The sequence below is a fragment of the Cololabis saira genome, chromosome 7 (assembly GCF_033807715.1).
Source record: "Cololabis saira isolate AMF1-May2022 chromosome 7, fColSai1.1, whole genome shotgun sequence".
NCBI classification, from domain to species: Eukaryota; Metazoa; Chordata; class Actinopteri; order Beloniformes; family Belonidae; genus Cololabis; species Cololabis saira.
In genome coordinates this window covers 33,718,361-33,745,240 of record NC_084593.1, presented here as the reverse complement: position 1 = coordinate 33,745,240, position 26,880 = coordinate 33,718,361, and the positions used below count along the sequence as shown (strand labels likewise).

At 39.0% G+C, this 26,880-nt stretch overlaps 1 protein-coding gene across 6 annotated transcripts in view; it reads left to right on the top strand.

Annotated features, from left to right (window-relative positions):
- Positions 1-256: 256 nt before the first annotated feature.
- diaph2 (diaphanous-related formin 2) overlaps positions 257-26,880 on the top strand; it is a 372,049-nt gene continuing 345,425 nt past the window's right edge. For 4 of the 6 annotated variants that reach the window (XM_061725707.1, XM_061725709.1, XM_061725708.1 and 1 more), the window contains exons 1-4: positions 287-629; positions 901-1,247; positions 17,102-17,134; positions 18,264-18,440. In XM_061725707.1, coding sequence (XP_061581691.1) covers positions 1,164-1,247; positions 17,102-17,134; positions 18,264-18,440 — 294 coding nt within the window. In that variant the 5' untranslated portion in view covers positions 287-629; positions 901-1,163. The other 2 variants (XM_061725705.1, XM_061725706.1) reach the window with 2 other exon arrangements.

The window sequence follows — 26,880 nt, the reverse complement described above, 5'->3', positions numbered from 1 at the left end:
GCTTATTCTATTCTAAATATGTAATGCAAATAATTGGTGGAATAATAACCGGCCTCACGCCTTAATTGTGTTCAGTAGTTGTTTATATCAGTGACTCTTGCTGTGAAAGGGCCACTCCGCCGCCAGGCCCCGCCCCTTCAACGCCACGCCGACCTCGCCTACGTCACCGTATCTGACCAATAGCGGCCCGACTTGCTTTTCCGCACGAACCTCGGTGACCAATAGGAAACCAGGGGGGGCGGGACTACAGTGGGCCTGGTTTTCAAGCTTGGTTGAGAAGGTAAGCTCCGAGAAGAGATCTTTTGAGTTTTTTCTTATATTAAATTTATCAATAACGTTGTAATTACAGCAACCTTATCCGTGGCGGTGGCTCTTTTGTACGGGATACATACGAACACCGTCCACCGGGGTAGTGTTCACCCAGTGCTGCCTTTCATGAGTGGACAGCACTGTAAAGTGGTCCACTCACAGAGAACAACGGTGATTTCTCCCAAACATCTCAATCGATTATTGATCAGCAATAATTCCCGCTATTGTCGGCTCAATAACGGCCTGGTCGCTGGACACTGGGAAGTGTCCGGGCATTTGGAAGTACCCGTTTTATCTCGTTATGACCAAGTTACACGGCTGTAAGTTTGCTTTCTTTGACATTTCAGCCCTGTCACTAGTGTATAAACACTGTATTGTTGTGTTTGTGCTCAGCTAACTTAGCTCAGCCTGTTTACACGTGTTTTACAGTTAATGATAAAGCTGCCTGCTCCTACTGAACATTATTGCACTCTTGCATCCTACATAGTGAGTGGAGGGAAACACGTGTGAAGGGAAACATTTGTGTAACTTAACACCCTGGACTTTGTGGTTGGGATAATGTCATGATACTTCATGTTATGATACTTTCAGAGAGGATTTACCCGCCTGTGTGAACAGATGTGAGGAGGCGACAGGACGTGGACTACAACTCACACCACCACACCTATTCTCCTAACAAGTCTCCTTTATGGTTGGATCCATTATTTGATAACGGCCAGCTTTCTTCACTTTTTAAACCGAATGGATTTTAAACCCGCATGAAGCTGGATGTTTTTGCTGCCCCGGTGCTGTGGAGATAATCAACGTCTAATAAGGACGCACTTCTTGCCTCTGGAGGAAAGTTAAAGGCAGATATGGATCAGGCCAGCGGCGGGGAAGACCCCAACAAGCCCTCCAAGAAGAAGTCCAGCGAGGATGAGGGGAAAAATAAAAAGCTGGTAGGTTCTCACACTGCACACTGATGTTGCATGAGGTAATGTGTGTGAAAGGAGTCACATCCTGGAGTCTGACAAGTGGGGGTTTAGTGCAGACTTCAGTTAAGCTGAGAAAGTTGTCTTGAGAACATAATCTCCTATAGAAAAGTTTCACTACCTTACACTGTCCGATTTCTCTTTTGGCCACACCACTTCAATAAAGTTATTAAACTACATGCTTTTGGTGCAGGAATTTTTTGTTCAGAACAGGATCAATTATTGATGTGTTGTTATTACTATTTAATGTAAGCCAATCCGGAGAAGCTAATAGCAATTTGAGTTGAGCAAAAGAGATAGTATTTCGCTGAGTGTTTCAGTTTTCAGAGCACTCAGTGGATCACGTGATCATCTCATCAGTGGGTCACCTGAAAGTTTTCTGAAGAGCACTCTTGTTGGGGGAGCTGGGACTGTGTATATTTTTTCACATACAGACAAAGTTACTGGATGAGTTATTGTGTAGCACAATGTCCATAGGGGTTTGTGGTGCTTTTATGAATCCTTTGAGTGTGTGTGATAAAAGTAATCTCATACAGTGTGAGGGCAGTGTCCGTAAGATAACAACTGAAAGTAACCGTTATGATATATTTTATGGTTCCACATCAGCATACCGCGGTGAAGGGATTTATATATAGGGAGGAGGCCGCTTATTTAGAAAGGGGACATCCTTTTGTTTGCGTCAGTGGATCTCGAGTGTGATGACATTGTCCTTGTGTGTTGTCTTGCTGGAAAGAAGATTTGTGGTCTTGGTGGAGGTCATGTTTTGGATTATGTAAAAAGTTTGGTTCCAACTCTTTCAATTTATCAACACATGTTGTGCTTTTACTTGTTGATAGGAACTAACAAACTTAAGCCTCAGTCGCAATTCGCTGTCCTAGGCGTGTTGAAAGTAATCAAGACGTGGACTGCATGAGTGTTGTAGCATGTGAGGGTACACCATCAGCAGCTTTTGAAATCACTGTGACTGCTGTTTATCTTTGCTCTAATTTTACATCTTTGAGTGGAAAGTTTGACTTATTGAACTTTCCAGATGATGTCACTGCCAGAAACAGACCTGTTGCAGTTGCTTTGCGTTCTCAAGTTTAGCTGTGGCCATATCTCTTTCATAAGGAACTGAAAATGAGGTTTTGGTGACAAAAATAATGAATGAACACAACTGCATAGATTGCATGTGTAAAAGCTGACCATGGGACTGACTGACTGTTGTTTACTCTTGAGATTTGATCTTGTAATCACTGGTTGTAAAGAGAACAGTTAAAGGTAAAGGAAAGTTTGGCCATAATAACTACCAGACAGGAAATCCCTAAAGTGGGCCGAAATAGCATGTTTCCTTAGACCGAGAGTGTCGCTTTGAGAAATCACCATGATAGCCTGCGATGAACTTGAGTCTCAAGTTTAATATAACATTAGCCCTTATTCAATCACTTTTAAAAACTGTATCTTTAAGATTGCTTTTTGTTTAATGTATTTTTTTTCTTAAATCTGTCTCATGGCTAGACATGTTCCCCATTGCTCAATTCTCTTAGCAGGGCAGTTGGATTCAGAGGAACTTGAACTGCAGCTGTTGAAAAAAACATCTCCAGCTTTGAGTTGAGGCAGGAAGTCATTACTCATTGCTGGGTGGAGCCTTGATATGCTCTTTTTGATTACCCAAATGTTAAACCGCCCCACTAAACACTTTAAAATCAAGTTAGTTTGCAGACATGTAGAAAACAGAACGCACTTATGAAAGCATGGAGATGTGTGTTCATTTAACACGTGAAATCTCAAAGTTTAAATGGTTAAAAGGGAAATGTAACAACATTTGTTTCAGATCTCTATTATGATACTGTCTAATGAAACAAAATAAAAGCCTCTGATAGTGGTTTCTAATATAATAAACACCAGCTGTGGGAAGGATATTGCGCAAATATTTAAAGGTTTTTGTAACACTAGTGGCCTTTATTGAGAAAGTAGGTAGACAGTAAATAGGTAGAGAGAGATGGGGGGGTACATTGCAGTATAGAGCAACAGGCCGGGACTCGAACCTGCGCTGCCCGCACGAGGACTATAGCCTATTCAAATGGCGCCCGCTCAACCCACTGAGCTATCCAGGGCCCCTATGATCTAAACTTTTAACGGTAAGGGTACATAGCCAATTCAATAAAGATTATTATTCTGAAACAGTTGCTTTGCAATAACCGATTCTTAGTACTTGCTTACATATTTCTAAATCCATATGAGACACTGAATATCCCGTCTCTTTATATCAAGCAAACAACTTAATTTAGCTATTTTCATTTTATTGTGAAAGTTGAACCCTCAATCAGATGGACACACTGGAGGTTGGAGCTACCAGCTCCGCTTCAGCCAGTGTTTCAAAGCCAGGAACCATGTCTCCCAGGGAGGTCGTCAAGTGTTTGCAAGACTCTAAATGTGGGATTATAATTTCCTTATTCTGCAAGCACTCACTTCACCAGAAGGAAATCCTGCATGACGCACTTCCTCTGCTCCAGGAATCCCACTGCACCCTCCTGTGTCCTGTGTCCAGACGTCTACCGCTACAGGTAGTCTGGAGTGGTTATTGCCAGTGTTGCTGTGACGTACATAACGTTATTGGCTCATTGTTGTAATCGGTCAAAATCACGGATGGCTTTCAGATCATTGAGATGGGTGAAAAAAAGTTGAGTTATGGAGAATGAACTTGACCTTTGAGTCATATTGTTTTCTCTCCTGTCCCAAAAAAATGTCACTACCTGGATTTAATTAAATATAAAGGTAAGAGCCTCCCATTGGATAATTACTCTATGGGTGATTATGTTTCAGTTGGCAACAAATGAACTACCGGTAACTCCAACTGATGCAGTGAGTAGCTTCTCGTTTCTTAAACAACCATGTTGGCAGCCGCATCCTGTGTTTGTGGAAAAGATGTTGATCTCTTCAGAAGGGTCAAATTATTGGCATGCGTCACGTAAAGAAAACATCTCAGGAGTTTGCTGAAACTACTACAATTGGTTCAAGAACAGTCCAACGCATTATTTGAAACTGGATGAATAGTGGGGAACCATATTCTTCGAGGAGGAAAACTTGAATGATTATTATCGGCAATCACTCATGGTTGTGTCTAATAGTACTTAAATAATATCTCAAAATCTTAAATGTAATCATAATTAACGGTTATGTTTTAATGGCAAAAGGGAGAGCTTTTCCACACATAGAATTCAAAAGGAACTCAGGAGATTGGGACTAAAATGAAAATTATTTATTTATTTTTTACCTTGTTGTTTTTGGACAGGCAGTGTATGATACTGTAAAGGACCATTTTTGATGAACCATGTAGTTTCTATGGATGTGGTCCAGATCAGAACATGCTGTTTTGACAGAGTTTCATTTTCACCCAAAGTTTGCTGGTTTGGTTTACGAAAAGTGAAGTTAGATTATTGAGGACAAACACAAACACAAATGTTATTCTTTATCATGATATAGACGTTTGTATAATACAAGTGTTATGACATAAACGTGACTTAAAACTTGTCAGGCGTTTCTAGTTATTCTTTTTATCTAAATATCCTTTTTTGGAATAGCATGAAAGCACAAGTCATTAGAACATGCGAATGGAATGAAATCTTTAAAAGGAATTCAGGGGAGCTGCTTTAACAGGGAAAACTTCTCCCCTCCCTGCATAGCAGAGTAAAAGATGACCTCACAGAGAGCAGAGTGAGAGAGGAACCGTCCTACTCGGTCCATATAATAACAATGGGACTGCATACACTTGGCTGTGTAGGTTCCAGCATATTTTCAACCTACTGCAAGAGTGGAAAAAGGACACTTGTCATGTGCATCTGTTTGTGGGATTTCTTTGGTCGCATGAACAAAGTTGACTTTTAGTTTTAGATATTAACAAGTTAATCAGACTTTATCTCCTACATACACATTCTTATAATTTGCAGCTTATGGGTTTGTACAGTTGTTACAGTTGTACATTTGCTACAAAAAGTGAATAAAAACTTTGTAGGTCGAAGGTGTATTCAGGTTGGGCATAAATGGTATGCATGTGCACATAAGTTTAAAAAAGGTGGTGATATCAGCGAAAGTATGCAGAGTATGCCAAGCATGCTTTATGTGCTTTTGTAAAGCAGGTTTGTTGACATATGAGTTAGCCATGTGCTTGTCTTTTGATGTGGCTGCAAAGCATCTCTAGAGGTGCAAAATCTGAAGACTGACCTGAAAATATTTGACAAACAATGAGTTTACCCTAAATTATTTAGATTCCAATAGTTTGTAAATCATCCTAACTGAAACTGATATTTTTAATCAAAGCAGCCATCCTCTGTTCTCATCGAACAAGAGGGGTAGTCGATCAGCTTGACACTGGTTTAGATGTTAAAGCATGTGCTTGTCAAATTGAACAGTTTTTAGATATAAAACATGAATGATGCAGGGTCTTTGAATGTGCTATATCCTCTACTAGTAAAAAAAGATCTCCATGTTACATGACTTTGGCTCCAAATCTCTGGATTATTTATTTTTTATCAAATGCACTCTTGCTAGGCTGTCTTTATCTTTTGACCTTAAATTGGTGTATTAATCCAGAGCTTCCCTGCTTGTAAACCAGGTTAAAAACAATCAGAATGATTTATTAGGGGTAATTTAAAAAAAGAAGCAATATTAGCTGCTGTTGTGTTTTGCTGACATAATTTATATCTGATATGGATTCACAATTTTTTAATCATGGTAAGAAAATAGCAAAAATCTTCACAAAAGATGACATTTTTTGTATATCTGTCTCCTTGGGGGCTTTAGACAGGATTTATTCTACATCATAGAAAATGAAAAAGTAACTCGGACGAGTATCTCATCTGGCAAGTAAGAAATATTTTAACTCGGGTTCAAAATCAGGGTAAATTTTCTTTGAAAGTAAGTTGGTGCCACTTTTTGCATGGATTTTGCAGTAATGTGAGACTGAGTGCAGGCATTCGCTCACCAACTGGTCAGTGTCACTATTAAAGTTTTAAAGGCAGGGGCCAGGGAAAAGGAAAACTAATGAATGAGGAAAACATTTGAGTCATCACATGAATGAAAGCCATTTATATTCACAGCAATATGCAAGACAGAATGGGATGCAGATAAGCAAGGAAACGTAATGTAATAATAAACTCATAAAGAAAAGGACACATACTGTTTTACTGAGCGTCTGACTGGCCGGAGTGAATAATGTGAAGGCTCAAATGTGGAATATTTTCTTGAAATGTGTAGCTGAGACAAAACAGATTGGGACAATGCTATTCCATAAAATGCTATTCCATCATAATTCTAAACATAAAGGTGTAAAAACACACCTTTTGCTTAAATAAGGTATAGTTGTTAACATTAAAAGTCTATCAATGTTTGTAGTTGTGGCAACAGGCCTAAAAAGGAGGAACGAAATGACACTGAAAAGTGCTCTGTCAGGAGGTTGCAGTGAGACTGGAAATACAAATGAGGCAAATGACCATATTTCATTTAAATGACACAATAATTAACGTATAGTTCTGCACCAGTGCAGCTATAGCCACACTCCATGTGGGGAAACTTATCTGCATGCTTCCCTAGTTGTTATTTTCCTTTTATTTTAATTTTTGGTGTTCACTAACTTGTGTTCAGCTACTTTGAGAGTTTTGACACTATAACACTGCAGATCAGGTTTCATAGCTTTCACAGCTGGCTGCAAAGGCTGTGGCATTTTGAGATTTTGTGTTTCGATTTATGAGCTTTAGCGAAGCCTCGGGGATCATTTTAGGCCATGTTATGTGGTTAGTGCAAGTTGTCAGCTTATTGAACACTTCATGCTGCTTTTTATGGCCTTTACATTTGGTCAGCTTCAACTGGGGGTTTGTCACGTTGTCTTTTTTTTTTCTTCTACTTTGCATTACATGGATTGTTCTGTATGTAAATATAACAACAGTGGTGTCGGGGGGACGTGTGAGAGGCGACAGGAAACTAACCACATGTGAGCGTCATAATGGCATTCAGGAAGTTGGAGAGAGGAAGCAGCCCAGAATACTTAAGTCACACAGTGGAAAAAAACCAACACATTCACTGATCCTCTGAAATGAGCCCTATTTGCATGTGTCAGTGGTACTGGGGTGGCTCAGTGATATATACATTAAAAAACCGTGCATAATACATAAGCTGCACACTAATAGATTATCTTTTTATGCTTCTGTACATTAATCATTAGTGGATGTTACACACAGCAGTTTCAACAAGTCATGACTGGGAGACATGTTCTTGTTCTGGTTGCGGTTCTGAAGTCTGGCAGAGGACAGGATGAAGGGGCTCCCCCTCTTTGTTACTTGACTTACAGATGTAAAGAATTTGCTGGAAAGAAGTGTTTGTCACAATCCTGGCTTTGCTTTTATTTAAAAAAAAAGATTGGATATGATATGCTTTCATGTCTGATTCACAATTGTATGTTAGAAAGCATTTTTGGTGACTTGTTTTGACAGCTTTCTGCACACTTTTTGTAAGTGCTGACGTAAACTGCAGATGTGAAACAGAAGGTGACATTTTCAGTGAAACGTAGTGTGTGACCGAAGATTGCAAGGTTCCTCACTAACACTATATGAAAACATTAAACCCAACCGTATCAGTTCCTGGGATACGTTTTTCTTTTTATCAACATTTTTCTTCCTGCCTGTCTAGTTATCTAAAGATGAAATCATATCATGCTTGTGCCCACATGTTTAGCGTTGAGCGTTTTTCCATGTAACTGATGTGGGAAGACTTCCCGTTCCCGTTATGATAGCCTCTTGGAATGCTTAAAATTGATTTTAAATCTCTCCAACAATGTTTCAAAACTCCCAGATGTAACACTGTAAAGTTCCTTCAGCACATGGACCAGTCTTTGCCAGTATGCATTAGCTTTAACACTTGGTAAAGTTCAAAATGACATGTTATTTGATGTGGGGAGCAATTTAAGAAGACCTTCATTTTAGCCCATAATCCTCTGCTTCAGTAATGGCTTCATGTCTCGTCAACCTTAAAGGATGCACTTCTCCAAATTAGTTTTCTTCAGAGATGGAGATAACCCGAGGGCAGTTCTGTGCTAGTCTGCAGTCACATGGTCAGGCTATCCAGTGTGGAGCCATTCAAATCTTAGCTGCACTGGCTTTTGTGTGCTTCCCCTTTTCAGTAGTTGACATTTTAGCAAATTTAAGACACTGCCAGTGCTTTCTTGAAATGTTAAAGGCTCTGACTGACTCATGCCCTTTTAAAGCCTTCTCAATTATTGCACAAATGTAATGTTTTGTTAATTTTTAAATAAATTAAGTGTTCTGAGAAAAAGGTTTAGAGCCTCTGCTTAACTGAATTGTTTGTAAATTGGTTTACATAGATGTGAAATGTGCTGTGATGCAGATTTTTAGTGTTTTGACCCTCTTGTTGTATCAGCTGCTAGTTGTCCTGATTTATTCTAGTGGCATTGGCCCACATTTTTTGTGATTTACCCATAGTCCTTTACTCTGCTTCCAGTCTTACGAAAACATCTGATGAGTAATTTACATGCAGATGTTTTTAGACAGTTTTTTCATTTAGTTTGGTAGAAGTGAACAACTGCATACATGTGACACTGGTGATGTCTGAATTTGAAAAAAAAACATCAACAAAACACAGAGAGCTAGCTCCTATCTCCTCCCTTCAGAGTCGCCTGTCGTTGCGTTTGCATTACCCCTAGATTTGTGCAGGCGATTTAATAATCAGTTTTATGACAAATGTGTAATGGAAACACTTTTTGCACATTTCCCTGTCTCTTGCAGTGCTGGACGTGACGTAGCCGGTCAATCCAAAGTAAACAAAAGCTAGTTTCCAGCTGTTTTTAACCTCATGAATAGGATGGAGTTATGCTATAACATTACCAAAATCATTATACATTACATAATGGCTTTGCCTCTGAATAATCATTTGAACGATCAGCCCCTAATTTATCAAAGACTAAAGATGTTTTTGTCCATCATCTTCGACGTTGAGATTTTCTTTTTTTTGTTGTTTAGAAGAGAAGTCTTACAGGACGAGATACGGAGAGTTACAAGAATAACCTTTATTTGAAAAACGTAGTTTATTGGAAACACCGACCCCCTGCAGCGCTACATTTAACGCAAAGTTCAGTTTCGATTTTTGATTTTCTTTTGTGAAAAAGTGTCATGAAAACTCGTGAAAGTCCCATCATGAAATCTTCCAAGTTCCTCACTCCACGTGCGTAAGCACAAGCACAAACCCTGCCTCTGTCAGCCACTGGCTAGAGTAATTGCTCGGGGCTCATGTTCTGGGTGCCTAGAGACAGCTTTTATTGTAGTAGATGCTATATAAGTAATATTGAATTGAACTGAGTAATGTCAGTCATAGTTTTGGGGTGCAGACTGTCCCCACTCTTTTTTTCAGTTTACAAAGCCACGACTGTCTATCAAGACTATTCACAAGATAGCTAGCTGTGGGTGGTGAGTGTTCAGTGTATTCAGTGTTTACTGAATATGAGTGAATATGCTCTGGGTTAGACATGGTCTATTTCTTACCCTTCCTTTAAAAGACAGAGAGGAAGTTACCATTATGCAGAGCCAATCAAAAGGGTTGGACGTGCTTAAGCGGAAGTCCCCCTAAAAATACGCATCAAGTTTTGTAACTGGACTGCAACTCACTTTACACACATGAGATCGACCTGCCAAACATGAGAATGGGACAGAAAATACAGCGAATTTTAAAAATGAAACAACTCGTATGTTATCTCGCATTAAGCTGTAGAGACTGTGGGTAAACAGTTCAGAGGGTAGGATAGATTTGAACCATGTATACCCCTTTTCCACCAAACCGGTTCCAGGGCTGGTACTGGGCTGGTACTGGGCTGGTACTGGGCTGGTACTGGGCTGGTACTGGGCTGGTACTGGGCTGGTACTGGGCTGGTACTGGGCTGGTACTGTGCTGGTACTGGGCTGGTACTGGGCTGGTACTGGGCTGGTACTGGGCCGGTGCTGGTTCACAACTCGTTCACCTTGCGAACCAGCTGAGAACTGGTTTGCTTATCCATAGCTCGGGGTGCTAAGGGGAGCCTCGTCACTACGTCACTGTAAACGTCACTTACGTCGCTGCAAGCGTCAGTTACCAGAGTTGGTGCTACCTTGGAAACGTTTTTTCTGGCCTGGAGCCGGTTATTTGTTAGTGGAAACAGAAAGCCCTGCTCCAGAGTCAGCACTTGCCCAAAACCAGCCCAGGAACCGGTTTGGTGGGAAAGGAGTGGTAGAGATTCAGTTTGGAAGTCGAAAAAGCTACATTTATTCCGTCCTCAGGTGTCAAGCGCACAATCTCTAAAAAACCAGACCATGGCTGTTCTGGGCCCTGTGGGACATGAGCTTTAGTCATTCAAAATGAAAAGACAGGTGAATTTCACTGGTCCTGAAGGTGCACAGGAAATTAAGGATTTAAGCTGGTGGTTCTCAGCCTAGAGTGCCACTAAGGCGGCGACAAGATCATAGGGGATGCACAAGGTTTTCACAGCACATGGGTTGTCAAAATTACATTTTATCAATGTGTTTTCCCTGGGATAAAACATGAGGCAGGTCAGCCTGCAGGGAGGAGACGGTCATGTCAACATATTGTTCTGGGGTGGAGGTGGGCTTGTGTTGTGCAGGCAAAGTTCTATTCATTGAAATTTGCATTGTGTCAGTGTTTTTTTTGTTTGTTTGTATTTGTTCTCTTTTGTTGTAATTTTTTGGCAAAGCAAATCACTTCCTTTAACTGGATTATCAAAAGAGATTATAGTGGCTGATTAACATATTGATACAGTCATGCATTAGCTGTGCTACTTTCTCTACTTGTGCAAACAGACAGCACATGTTTGCTATATGCGATTAAAACAGTTGCAGCTCACCATTGTCGCTGACTCCGCAGCATGTTTTAGTGAAGCTGCATGACACTAGCCCAGACTATGCTGCTATGAATATCATTTTGGTACCAAACGCTGAAATTATTATGCATTTGTTTCAAGGTCAGTCAGACAGTTAGTCATTCATTTTCTAAACCGGCTTTAATCCTATTCAGAGCTGTTGGCGGGCTGGAAAGTATCCCAGCTGGCACTGTGTAAGAGGCGGGGCCCACCCTGGATGGGTTGCTAGTCCATCACAGGGTCACAAAGAGACAAACAACCATGCACGCTCACACTCACTCCTAAGGCCAATTTAGAATCACCAGTCAACCGAACATGCATGTTTTTAAACTGAGAGATAAAGCTGGGATACCTGGAGAAAATCTACCCAGACTAAAAGACAGAAACGCTACACACAGGGCCCCCCATCCTGTATTTGACTGGGAAGCCTCTGGTTGTGAAACCACAGTGTTTTTCGATGTTGTGGACAAAAATTGATAATAGAAATAGTCACCAACGAATTCAATTGTCGACTATTGTCGGCAAAACAAAAATCAACAGAGTGAGGCATCTTTTTCCTTCCGATCTCTGCTGTGTTTAGCCATTATTGTGAGCACACTAGTCGGACATTACAGAATAGTCATTAGTTGCAGTCCTAATGACAAATAAGCTGTGGCCTGCTGGTCCTGTACACAATGGTTGTGGACATCTGATTAGACAGTTGAGCTTGTTTTGTCTATCTAGTTCTGTTGCATGAGAGCAGCCTGAAGCTACTACTTCAAATCATTTGTGATACGCGTAATGCTGTTCATGAATTTATTGCCAGACATGCAGAGCTTTTAATTCATTTCCTAGCAACTGAACATGACTGTCTCACATCTGATTAATACCCCTGTTGCTTTTCTCAAACAATGTGTAAAAAGTGGCAATTTTTTTGTTGTTTCCATGACAACTTCACATGCTAAAACAAATATGTATTGGTACAACATGATGCTATGAGAAAATTAGGATTTTCTTTGAGAACTTTGTTGCTATTCCTCAGCTGATCTGTTTGTCATTCTTATGCAAATGATGAGCATTTTGCAAATACTGTGGTTGACAGTTTGAACTTTCACAGACATATCTGAAAGAAGTTGTAGGCAACATTAAAGGAATACTGATTAATGACTGAATGCATAAATGGTTTGTTTGATTGTTAAAGCTCTTTATGTCACGAATCTCATGTTTATTAGTGCTACAGCTTACACAAAGACACTAGATAATTTAAATTTTAATGACATCGACCAGTGAACATTACTCTATTGGTGCTTCACAGAAGGAATTATGCCAAGCTTTTCTTTATTTCAGTCTAAAGCAGGTTTTTATTTGCCTTCTTATATCATTGTCAAGATGGTACATTATTTACTGGTTACTTGTACCCTTTTCAGGGCTTTTGACACGTCTGCGTGACTGTTTTCTTGCAGGCTCTCTGGTGCTCTCTGGTGAAATGTTGAGGGGAAACTGACTAAATTTAGAGATATTTTACGATTACTTTTTTTTCTTTTTCTCTCTTTCTGTGGTTCTCATCTTGCATTAGACAGTGAGCACTGACATGCAGCACCTGCGTGGATCGGATTTAACCACGTCATTGTAAAACGCTGACGTTTGGCTTTTGCGTGTTTTGTTTGAATTAAGCTTAAAAGCTTAAAAGTTCAGGTGGACCCTGAGTTATTTTGCAAATGAAGCAGAAACACGGTGTAATTTCAATAATTTTAAGTTTGTGAAAGCACGGATAAATAAAGAACTTATTTATTTAAAGTATAACATTTTTACAATCCTTTCTGGTACTGTGGTCTTGCTGTCTTGTCAAAGTTTTCACGACATAATGTATTTCCCTTTTTCTGTAAAATGAAAACAAAAAACCTGCCTGTCTTAAACCTAAATAGATCTGAATACTAATTAACGTCAGGAAGGTCAAGGTGAATAGTGGCTTTTGCTTGTTGAGTGAATTTCTTCTGAACATTGAGCGATGTTATCTTGAGGCTGATAGATGTGGGTTTCTTTATAACTGATGCTGATTATTAAAAGCTGGTCGATAACTGGCTATATTGGAGATCTACCTCTATTATTATCACTTTGTTTTCTGTTTACATCACAGTGAAGAGAAAAATAAATATGGATGGACATTAAAAGTTTGATAGAACAACAAAGCTTGGGGTGCCTTAAATACCTTTATACAATACTGTGGTAGTAAGTGATTAACTCTTTATTCCTTGTGTTGCTATTATTCAGTACAGTAGACACGTTTTATGCAGCTTCTCAAAGGTCACTAGATGCAAATGTCTCTGATTATTTGACATCTCAAGAATTTGGTCATCTTGGGTTGTACAGATAATGTTTTGGAGCAGATGTGTTTTATTTTACAGAAACAAGTGTGATTTTGAAAAGCCAGGACGGTAACTGATAGGGGACATTGATCATCAGTAACTTTGACTGTCATCAAGCAATTGTTTGGAGTTAATTAAACAATTGTGCTCTGTTGATTAGATAAGGGCATGATGAATGAATGAAAAAAAGAAAGAGGTCATCCTCACACCCAACAGTGACCAGCTTCCAGTAATCCTTTTTTTATTATGAAAACTAATTGAAGTTGTAATAATTATCTACCTAAACCTGTTTTATAAAAGCACACGGGCCTCTGATTTTTTTTATTGAAGACTGTTCCAAAGAATGAGTTAAAATGACACAATACAGATGTGAATTAAACGAACAATCAGAAGATTGCGCTAAGTGTTTCATGTTTATTGTACTTTGTTATATTAATTTTTAGTGATTGTGTGAAATATGCATACTGGTAGAGTTTTGCGTCCCCAAATTGGCTCTCAAGTTGTAGGATATTGCTTTGTGTTTTCATTTTTAGGGATCTGCATGGAGTCATGATCATATTTGATTAAGGAGGGACCCAGAGCTAATTTGATTAGGTTATTTAGAGAAATATGTATTTGCAATAAACCTTTATTATGATGAAAAAGTTTACTTTAATAAGCAAGAGAAGCCCAGAGGACATACAAGCTTAATTGTTAGGTGTTTAATTGCAGTGTTGCGATGTTGCCAAGATAATGGGCAGGGAAAGGCTCTCAAGTCAGGGCAATTAACCAAACAGTGATTTGATTGTTGTTAAATTGATTAGAAAATGTTTAAGTACTCCATTTGAAAATTAGCTATTGTTTCACGCGGGTTTAGACTGCAAGGGGAATGCTGGGCTTAATGATACATACGCTCTGAGTTAGTAATGGGAAAAGTTGCTGCTCAGGTCAAATTATTAGCTTTGCAGATGTTGTGAAGCCGTAGAAAAGCAGCTAATCGTGTCTGTGTGGCGCTGATGTTTGGCTCCGTCGGTGAGGCCCAGGTGGTTGCCTCGTCTCATAAGGTTGGCGCAGGAAATACCCGGCGGGCAGAAAAAGCTCTGTGTAACAGCCCATGATGAAAAAGACATGTCTGTTATCTTGACTTGGAATAATAACATGAACAAAATGTAATTTGCACAAGACTGACAATATGTTTTCTGCAGTTTATATCTTTACCTCTAACTGCTGATCTTTTGATGCTGACAAAGCTTGCGACAGATATGGCAGTTTGAGTGTCTGTGCAATGTCGCCCAGAGCGACAGCTAATGAAGATACACGGGGGGGAAGTACAGGTTAAAGCCTGTGTATTTGTTCGCCCCAATATCAGTAATTTCCTGATTAGAATAGTGGAGAAATCTGCGGCTCGAGGCAGAATTCACGTCATCACAGCTCAATGTCTTCCCAGTCATTAGTAATTTACATACGAGACCAGCAACATTTGGCACACTTTTAACTGGTTCCCATTTGAGGTGTGTTTCAAACGGAGTTCCTCTCTGAGCTACAAGCCTTCAGCAATAGCCTTTTTCTTTAAATCATGTTTGAGATGAAGATAAACAGTCATATCCGTTGAAGTTATATCTTTAATCTTTTAGGGCCCTGTCAATACAAAAGCTGCTGTTTAGAGTCCATATTACAGCGATAACCACTTGTGCTTAGAATATGGGTGTTATTTTTTCAACAAATACAGCTTTAATCAAACAGCACTAACTTGCATGTTTTCAGTGGGTGAAACGGTGTGGGTCTGGGTTTTGGTGTCTTCTCCTATGTACAGATTTCATGCATGTCACGTGAGGCAGTGAGTACACTTTCAATTCTAAGGGTTTTATGTATGAGGACTACAAAAGTACAACTTCAAATGAACAACACATAACGTATGACATTGTATCATGTCATGCGTGCAGAAAACTAACTACACCCTCACTGCTTCCATGGGGATGAAGATGTAAGTAGCAGCCAGGCTCTGCTCAATAAATTATCTACTAAATTAACGATAGCCACCACTATTAATACATTTGATAAATGTCCTTCTAGTAAGTTCACAAACAATTGGAGAGATTGATAATGTCATACGGAAAATAACTGACTCTACATCAATGACGGTACAGGTGGTTCCACAAGCTGATGAATGACAGGCTGTATACTTTAAAAACGTTTTGTACACATTCTAACATATAATGTTGTGTTGTTCATCTCAAGTTTTATTGACATAATCAGATAACATCTCATTATGTCCCGATATGAAAACCTTACAGTTGAAAGACCGTGTACTACTAATTTCACAAGTATATTTATTTTATTATCCATTTTTAATGTTTGGACATGAACATGTGTTTGTACATGTTTTATTTTTTGGGATCATCAGATGTTGTCTTATTGTACCATGTACAGTAACCAAAATGTGCAAATATTAGACGATATACTGACAAGTAATGACAGTGTCAGGGAACGGTGGATTAGGACCCTAATGCAGGAGAGACACAGAGGCAGGAGCTCCAAAAACCAGTGATTTATTTAGTAGAAACAAACCAAAAACGCTGCAGAGCAAGGTTAACAAAAACACAAGAGTTTACCACTAGAGAAAATCAAAAACCCGACAGGACACAAGGAGTATAGAAACAGTACGGACCAGCGGCGAGCAAGGGAAAGAAGACAAGATATACACAGAAGGCTTGACGAGACACAGGTGCAGACAATCAGGGCAGATGGGGACAAGGGAAGTCAGACAGAACTGAAACACAAGGACACAGGGTTTCAAAATAAAACAGGAACTAATGGCCCTTTTCCACTAGTCCCGCCTCAGCTCGGTTCTACCCGCCACGGCACCGTCTTGCACTTTTGCACTAGGGGCTGAGACGGGTAGAGCCGCTCCAAGCAGATACTTTTTCTGTAACCATTCTGGCGAGGTTCTATACGGGCTGAGCCGGGACTATTTCTGACGTCACCACCCTCCGCGCCACTGATTGGTCGGGGGAGGGGCCGTCAGACGTTTGAATCAGGAAGCGGGAGTCAGTGCGACTCGCGGCTCGCAGCGATTTTACTATAAAGCGCAAAACGTCTGTTTGGTGATCCAACTCTGAGGTGCAGATGTTCATAAACCTGGTGGCTGAGGAGAGAATTAAAAAAGGGATGTAGACGGGCTGTTTTACTCTCAGCCGCTCGCGGTTCCAGCTGATTTCTCATCAGCGCCGACATGAACAAAGCGGTTGCGCAATCGAGTACGTCACAGCAGCTTCACCCCAACCCCCCCACTTCTCCGCTGGCTGTGGAAAAACAAACGGGGACAAAACGGGTAGAGGCGTGACGAGCCGAGTCGGGCCGAGTAAGGACTAGTGGAAAAGGGCCATAAGTACCAAAACGGTGGCCAGCTTTTAAAAGTTTTGGTTTATATCATATGCTTATGTGCTATCAGAATCCTAATTTTGTTTTTGCAGTCTAAGACTGGCGAGACATGGAGGCTGTACATGTAAAAGCACTTCTGTTGGGACAGTTACTGTACATGACATCTGGTGGTGTTTTTGTTTTCTGTGGGATTTGTTTTTCACACTGTGCCCTCCCTCCAACAGAACATACACATTAAAACTTTGGCTGATGATATGGTAAGGTGTTTGGTTTCATTTCGGTGTGACTCGTTTTGTTTGACATCATCATCTTTTTTTGTCACTGCATGGGACTTTTAACTGAAATATGCAGATGGATCAAATGTGCCAAAAGAAAGTCAAAGTGACCTTTTTGCTATTACACAGTAGTAGACAAAAATCAGGATTCTGTCTTGTTTTGAAAGCAGTCGAATGTAATAAGATGGAAAGTTTTCTTTCGTACCTTTAGTTAGCAGTAGCATCATCTAAGTGTTTTTGGCTTAATCAGTCTGTTGGGCTTAAATTTCTTATCTGAGCAAAACATAACCTTCAGATGTCAGACTTCTTTTGAGAAGCTTACAGAATATTTAATGTGAAAATATCTGTGGTATTTTGGATTTATTATTATTCATTTTATTCATATTTATTCTTTAATGACATATTTTCAAATAGCATTTGTTAGCTAAGAGCCAGCGTGACTTTACTAGTGTGCTACAAGTTTGATCCATCTTGTAATATTTCTGTATTCATAACACGTATGCCATTATTCTGTTTTTCTTTCTTTTTTTTCCATAAACAGTCATTCATCTTGCATGTATCCCATTCCATTTCACCAAATGTGACTAACATTATTCCCTGCATGTGGTTAATGTATGTTCTCTTTTCACACTAAACCTTACCACAAGCATTCCCTACTTTAGTGTCAAATGATCAATTTAATGAAGATGGTTTTATTGTGTGCTTAAATGACTTAAACAAGATGAGCATTAATACTTGGGATTTGATGGTAAGTGAAATCCTGATAGGTTTTATACAGTACACTATAATAAATACTGCTTTTATCCACTACTATTGTGTAGAACACTTTGTCTGCATTTGTTCTGAATATTAAGTAAAGAAAAAACAAACAAACAGATTCTAGTTTTGATGTTATTTGAGTTATGCTCTTAAGTTTGCAGTTTAGAGGAGTTTGCAACATCAGAGTATCCCTTTTATCCTAAATTATGGTGAAATGAGACTTGGTAGAGGGATACAACATGAACTTCTGCAACAGGCAGCTTAAATCAAGGTTTTCTTTCAGTGAACCACAGGTCACTTAAACTACAGGTTGTTAGTAGGGTAATATTTTATTTGTTCTTTTTTCTTTCAGCGTGATCGAATCACAAGTTTCAGGAAAACAGGGATGAAGAAGGAGAAGCCACTTATACAGCATCCAACAGACCCCCTCTCCCCCCAATCCGAACTACCGCTTCCTCAGCCCTTTTTTGACGACAGATCCATGAACCTCTCTGAAAAAGAAATTATCGACCTCTTCGAGAAAATGATGGTAAGCTTTGTTTCTTTCTTGCTTTTTCATTTCCATAGAACAATCTCTAGCATATCAGTTTTTATTATAGCTCTTAATGCTGCACGCACAGTTGCTGTAAAAGTTACATTTGAGAGTCTTTTCCTTTTTAATTATGACCTCTCATGCATCCATTTTTTTATTGCTGGAGAAATGTATAAGGACAATAATGGAAATGTATATTTTCAAAATTTGATAATCAAAAGTAATGCACATGCCTGAATTAAAGAATGATCAAAGAGTATAACTGGATTTATGAGAGTCGACTAAAAACAAAAGTGTATTTTCTCGCTATTCTCGTGATCCTTTTTGCTTTTTAAAGTGTCTCTCTGTGTAACTGTTGGTCCGTGTCGGTTTGAGATAATTAAAGCCTTTTGGAGTCATGCTGGGTGCATTACTCCCGATGTAGCAAAAAGTAAAGTGGAATGGTGGAAATGGACCACAACATGGTTATCTTAACAGATTATTGTCAGAAATGTGCAGAAGGTAATTCTGTTTTAAGAATATAAATACAAGTTGAAAGGAATGACCATGATGGTGGATGGTAGTATTTTTAAAAGGGATTCCTGCATGTACTTGTATGGCAAGTATTGATTTCATGTTAGTGTAACTGGAAGCCTAGCCATTTTGAATCCCTCTTAGAAGTGACCAGAACACTATTTATTGGAGAAAACACTCTGAAGATGAAGTTTTGACACCGTCAAGTGCATGGAGATCAGTCCACACTAACCCCAAATCTGAGCGCTATACAGTATAATCAGCGAGTGGACTGTGTTAGTGTTATCTACCCTCTTTGTGTTACTACAGCAGACTCATAAAACTTGCAGTTTAGTGCCAACTACATTGAGGCACTGGAGGCTCTTCAGGAAGAAAAGGTAACTTTGGCCCAGAATGTGTATTGTTGGGACTTTTTGGCGATCTCAGGTGAGACTGTTTTCCTACGTTGTTCCCAGTGGTGGAACAAGTTACCTGTGGCCACAAGAGCACAGTCATCCCTCTCCTTTTTCAAGAAGGTGTTGAAAACCATCCTCTTTCAAGATAACCTTCTGTCGTGAACTGCGCTCCTCCTGTAACACTTGAATGCCCTCTCAGCCGCACTTATTTAAATACAATTTTATCTACACATACTGTTGTCATTGTCACTGTAGCTCAATTGTATTCCTCTGTTGTTTCTTTGGAAAAAAAAAAAATCTGATAAATGTAATGATTGTCTTGTCAAAATGAATCTCTAGAACATGTTATTTGTAAGTCATTCTATTCAGGCATTTAAGAGCGTATTTTAGTTTTTTTTTCAGAAGATATTTTGCCATCATAGCTCAACTTTTTTTTTTCCAGCTTTGTGAAATGGGTCCTATTTTTAGGTTATTTCTTGTGAGCAGCTTGATCTTAAGATTTTTGTGGCTCTGGTGGTCTTTACTCAAAGTGTACAGGAAAGGGGTAGAGAGAGAAGGGGGAGGACATGCAGCTGGGACTCGAACCTGAGGCCGCTGGAGCACTGTAGCCTCAGTACATGGGCTGCTTGCTTTAACCACTGCACCATCCAGCGGCCCATGGGCTATTTAAAAAAAAAAGAATATATATATATATATTTTCAGTTCATCATCAGATAAATAGAAATGTACAGTCTAGCTTACATGGCAGTATTTATTTATAAATATACACCTTGTTATATTAGCCTTACAGAGCCATTGAGCAAGACCAGCTAGATAACGGCATTCTGATGTAACGCAGCAACGGGACAACTTTGTCTCTAAATATTCTGTCTACATCTTCTTGCCTTCTTGCCTGTTCTGAAAGTGAAAATAAATACGGTTGCAGCTTTTGCGAATCAGATTCTTTATTTGAGAGTAAGTATGATAATTATCATATTATCTGTTGGCGTTAAATGCACGACAGAAGTAAATCTTTCTTAATATTTCTTCTGTGCTAAGCCATAGCCATTTAGACAACATTTGGGACTTCAACCTCAGGTGCCTGGTCAGTATGACACTTTGTAATAAAGCATTTTACACTCACTGTCACTGGTCACTTCATTAGGTGCACCTGTTCAGCGGTTTATTGGTGCAAATGTCTAATCAGCCTTCTTATGGAGCAACTTGATGCATTTAGGGATGTAGACGTGGTCAGGACGACTCACAATGAGGAAGAGAGGTGATTTAAGTCAAGCCAAGAAGAATGACCAGACTGGTTGGACGTTACAACCAACGTATGCAGTAGCTCTCTGAAAGCACAACACACAGACACTTGAGACATAAGATCAACAACAGCAGAAGACTTGAGACAAATCTTAAATCCTCTCAAGCTGGTTTCTTGAACACCTCACAGAGTTTACTGTTTTCAATGGGAGGTGCTGTTGACTCAACGAGGTATACGTAAAACAAAACTGAAAGATGTGTAACATGCAAGCTTCGCAAAAAATTATTTGACATGGCGCAGGAGCACCACAGTGATGATACAGCATCTGACAAGGAAACGTGAGCCATCGATGCGGATGAGGGAGCTCCGGAGCTGAGTGAGTCACTCAGTGAGTCACTCAGACTACATTACTGAGTCTCTCAACATCCTGCGTTTGCTCCGGTTGTATCCTGCTGCTGTTAGCTTGTAAGCTGGCTAATGGCAGCAATACAGTATGTGTGTGTGTTTAATTTAATTTCTTTTTTATTTTGAACAAACTGTTTGTTTAAATGTGGTTTATAAATAATTTTAACTTGCACACAATGATGGTAGTAATTTAATGATTAAGCTTCAAGTTTGAATTTGCTGACAAAGTTTGAGTGAAGACGCTGCACTGTATGGGAGTGAAGCAGGATGAACTGCTACTCAAATAAGTATTTTATTTATATATATATATGTATGTATGTATGTGTGTGTGTGTGTGTGTGTGTATATATATATATATATATATATATATATATATATATATATATATATATATACACACACACACATATATATATATTAGGGCTGTTCAATTAATCGATTTTAAATCGTAATCGCGATTACGTAATTAGAACGATGTTAAAACGTGAAAATCGTAAAATCGATTTTTCACTTTTTTTTTTGTATACCTTGTCTGCACACATATTAATGATTGATACCATATTAATGATTGATGGAAATACCTCTCAATACCTGCGACAAGTGCCCCATGGGAGAGGCTCTTTAGTGTAGGAGGGGGCGTTGTAACGTGCCACCGGGCATCCCTCAAGCCAGATGCGGTAGACCGGCTCGAGTTCCTTGCAAAAAACTTGCAAATGTCAATAGCAAATGTAATGACTGACATTACACACCTCTACCTCCTTCATGGGTTGCATTATTATTTAGCATGCAAAGACCCAGTTTAGTTTAATTAGAAAATGTCTTGTTTTATTTAATTGGAAATATAACTTACTGTATGTTTGCAAGTGCTGATTTGCTTTTTTTTTTTTTTCCAGAGATAAAACTTTATATTCTATCATATTTTTTAAAACTTTTTTTCAACTTATTTTACAGAGTTTTGCACTTTATTCATTCATTTTTGGTTTAATAAGAGCAAAGTTTGCACTTAAAGCCCAATGGGGAAAATGTTCAATAAAAAAACAGCATATTTGAAATCATTTCTTTGCCTTTTGTCAATTCACAAAATAATCGTAATCGTAATCGAAAATTGGATTTTGAGAGAAAAAAATCGAGATTTTAGGCAAAATTTTGGGCAAAATATATATATATATAATGTGTGTGTGTGTGTGTGTGTGTGTGTGCGTGTATGTTTGTTCCCGAAAAAAAGGGAGGGAGTGCATTAGCAAGTGTGTATCTCTATGGACATTTATAGTAATACACAAGTGAATCCTGCATTTCTTTAACATTTATTTATTGTTCCGACAGCTCACAGCCTTTAAATAAATAAAATGCCTCTTTTTTTTGGCGCTTAATAAAAATACACATTTTGCAGGTATATAGCATTTATTTGTAAGTATTTTGGTTACATTTATTTTCTTTACTAAAGCTATTTGAAAAGAATGTATATGTTTTTTTATTTCATATTATTGTAACCGAACATTTGAGCAGCAAGCTGTTCAGATTTCGGAAGATGGGTTGGAATAAATTTTTTTTTATCTTAAAAATAATCAACAGATTAATCAATAGACACAGAAGGAGGAGATTTAATGACCTCTGCTTCCATATAACTGGATCAGTGCTTAGATATATATGAAAAATGAGTGTTAGAAGGTGTCAGGCCTGAGCTCTTCTCCTGTACACGGTGGTGGCAGCCAGAAGGAGATGCCTGCACAAACCATCCTTTTTATACACTTTCTGTAGATTTACGCAACTAGGATGACCTTGGTTTGTCCGTAAGGATCCTATCAGCGCCATCACTTAAGTAGAGTGACATTTTCAAGTCTTGTTCGGCACTTAAAATAGCAGGTTATTATGATGTAGGTTAATAGCCCCAAGTACTAAAATAAAAATCTGTCTTGTGGCAAACAAGTCCTTCATGTCACTTTGGTCTCTAACAAACATCCACACTCCTTACTGTCTGGTAATAGACCTTCAACTGGGAAACGTAGACTTTGGCTGTGTAAAATCTGATATGACAGCAAGTAAACCAGGAGCTGGAACATGATGCTTTTACGTCTCCATAAGACCGGATGATCAATCTCTTTCCTAATGGTCAAGTCATCATGGTTATTGGTGAGGCTGATCCCTGTTGATTCGTCTACAAACTTCAAGTCTAAACTGTGAATTCATGTGCAGCTGAATGTGAAACGCTAACAAGACACAGGGGTTTGCACTCTTCTTTGGCACATAAGCACTCATGGTTGAGCTATCAGTAAATTCGTTCTATTTTCTCTTTTTTTCCTTTTTGATGATTAGCCTTAAAATGATTTTTCTGATATCAAAGTTACAGTTAATGAATAGCATTCTTATCTACCGGTACACGTTGCTGTTGTCCAGTTGTGATAGAAGTGAGAGTAGTGTCTTTTGAGCCCTAATTTTTAAAGTCTATGAGAGTTATCATTAGGATGGGAATAGAGAACCGGTTCATGTACTGTTCCCAGTGTTTCAATTCCTTGGAATTTGCAAACGATTCCCTTTTCGATTCCAGTGGGCACGAATGACGTCGTCACGCCCGATGCTACGCAATGTGCGTAAACCAGCATTCAAAATTAAACATGGCACCCATGCGATACAAACGCTCGGGCAACTTGCAATACTTGCCAAGTGAATATTTCCTCAAAGGGAGGAAATATTGACAACATGCTAAAACATTTGCGCACACAGCATGCAATAACAACCAATGAATGTCACGTTTTCAATTCACTCAAGACTAACGACAGTAATTTTCAACCCAGCAGCAGCAACGATAGCAGGTCCTTGGTTAATAATACTGCAGGTAACTAACTAACGAACACTGCCTATCATTTGGGAGCCATATGCCTCACTGTTGTCCTTTTTTTCCAAATGAGAATCGATTAGCAGAATTGAAAATAGAATTGGAATCATAAAAATCTTATTCCCATCTCTAGTTATAAGAGTTCTAAATTAACTAGGATGGCAATTGTTGTCACAATGGGGAGACATGATTATTACTATTTTTGTTAATATTAAAGTCTATGAAGTGTTGATTAATATCAACACTTCATAGACAGGACTCCACCTGAGCACTTTGATAAGCATGCCAATCTTTGAAACTTCTTTGCTCTCATCTGTGGGGTCAAAGTTCTGTCATAGCTGTGATTTTTCTCCATTGAAATACATTTTAATCTTTATGTACTGCAGCTTTGAAATACAACAACAAAAAAAAAGCTTTCATCCCATCTGTTTGAAGTGAGGAGCTGAATGACTGGCTTCATTGCATAGGTTGTGTGTACTTTTGTGGGTAATTTCTCTATGTGGCCAAGTGTATGTGGTGTAATGTTTACCTTTCCTTTTTTTCCCTCGTACAATAGCCCTTATTGCCAGGGCCACAGAAATGCGATCAGTGCTCCTTCTTTTCATCAGACCTCTATTCAGCGTTTTCTTGCCTGGGTGCTCATCCCTGTCACTCAGTTCACTTCTCAATTACTATGTTTGTGCTCACAGTGGCGTGACATTAAACCCAGGCTTCAATTTGCTCAGTGACAGATGACACAGGAGGCATGTCTGCTGCTCTGACATTTGACGGGGCTTGACACTTGGGGTTGGGAAGTATAATTACAGTAATGAAATCAAAAAGGCTTATTTACTTATGTTGTTTTTGAAGCCAGCTCTATTGTATTATAAGCTTCTCTGATTGATGTAGCAAACAGAAATAACTGGGCTGGGTAGATTCTACTGATGCTAGAAGTATCTCTTCAATCATTTTTTTCTTTTTTTTGTGGCATACACATTTATATCATGTACTTTCTTTTGGTTTGTTTTTGCCCCCAATTCAGCTATATATTTTTATTATAGGACTAGATGTTGTAGCCATTGGTATCCGACCCTCTACAAATCAATGCCTGACTCTTGCCACATTAGAGAGACCACCTACTGTGTAATAATGACCATGAGAAAACTTTTTTTTTCTTTTTTTTGCTCTGCGTTGTGTTTTTTGGTGCTTTTAATAGGACATAGCCTATTACTGAAAGATCATCAAAGGGATCTGGCAAAATATAGAAAGAAACAGTGGCAAGAAAAAGCAAATTAATACTTCATACAATTCTCAAAGTTCACCATGGAGAACAGAATAAAAGTTCAGTGAAAGTTGAAATTGATCAAAAATGACTTCGAGCACTGTCTTTATAGTTGTGTAATATGTATTTACTCTGCATGTGTATTGAAAAAAATTCCCGAAGATTTGCTGAGCTGAACCAATAAATCTGCTGATGCAACGTTCGGTATTTATATATCAATTTTTGCACTCGAATTGAACAGTTTAACATCTTTGAAGCAAACAGATAAACTTAGTACAGAGTGTACTTAATGTTGTTGGTTGGTTTGTTTGATTCCTTGCAATAAACAAACCAATCATATAAGAGCTATCAAACAAATAAAAGGAAAGTAAACAAGAGAAACCTTCAGGTGCATCACTGAGGTGCTCGTATAAATACTCGAGGGAACCAGGAATGTTTCATTGCCCTGGCGATGCGGCTTGTTGGAGGTTTTATACGTCTCTCTGTGTGCATTTGTTAGGATGAACACACCCAGTAATAAGTTCCTGTTTGATCCCTCAGCAGTTCCACTCTGTGTCAAACCATTAAAACCAGCCCACAGAAGAATTGCTGTGTGCGCCCTTACACACTCATGGATCAGACTTGAGGGTAGTGGACAAAATAATTGATTTGTCACAGTTAAGGAAAAACATTTTTATAGTTCTGCTTTTCGCAGTCACATTTCCCTGTGGGCCAGACTCTCCGAACTATTTTCAGCCTTACATGCGTTTGATGGTATCCATTTATTGTTCTTCATTCTGATGGGAATCCTCAGCCTTCTGTGGGGTTGAAGCCACAGCATCTCTGTCATAGGTTTTTGGAGGTTTTTGCACTCATTTTTGCATTGTATGTATTTTTTAACAGGACTATGACTTGGCCTTTTTTTCTTTGTTTTTTCTCACTCATTGGATTAGATTCAGTATAGTCACTATTCAGGATTCAAATCTTCTCACATAAGATTATATTTGATATGCATCAATGCACATTACATGGGGTATGACACAATTTTGTGACATTATATTTTTAAACCAAACTATTTTGCTTGATGCAGTGTGATGTGGTTAATAATGAATTTGATGCTGATATGTGTTACCTTAACGATTGCCTTGGATCTGCGATCCGCAGTATGCAACAGATGCTCTCCATCTTCCCTGGTGAGATGCTGCCATACCTGCAGTGCAGCCATCTTAACTTATTGCTCATTTGGGGACTGTTCTTCAGTGCATGTAACACCTGCTCACTTCAGTTGAGGTGATTTGTTAGTCAAGACTGCTGTATTGTTAAAAATGGTTTGCTTTGAATGCAATAATGATCAACATGCAGCTTCGTTCAATGTGAACAAGCTCAGCCTAATGGCAGAGACTCAGCTCTTTAACTTTAGCCACCACGCCCAAACACTGTTACTTATGCACTGCACTTTATATACGTGTTTATTTGACATTTCTTCGTTATGAACAGCACAAATATACAATAACTGCTCTTTGAAAGGTCTTACAAGAGCTTGCTGAGAGTCCACTGCCACTGATGGAAACTTAAATCTTGTCATTTCAATTACACCAGCAGAATAGTCGCGACATCTTGAGACTCTTTTCATGTTGCCTGTGAGGGTATAATTAATAAAAAAGCATTAATCATTTTGTAGGCTAAACGGGGAGTGCTCACTCTTCTAGTTTGCCCCCTGATAAGTATCCTGCAGGATCACTTCTCATATGCCACCACCTCCCACAACATAGTTTCTCTGCTACATTTCGCCTCTTTTACTGAATGCC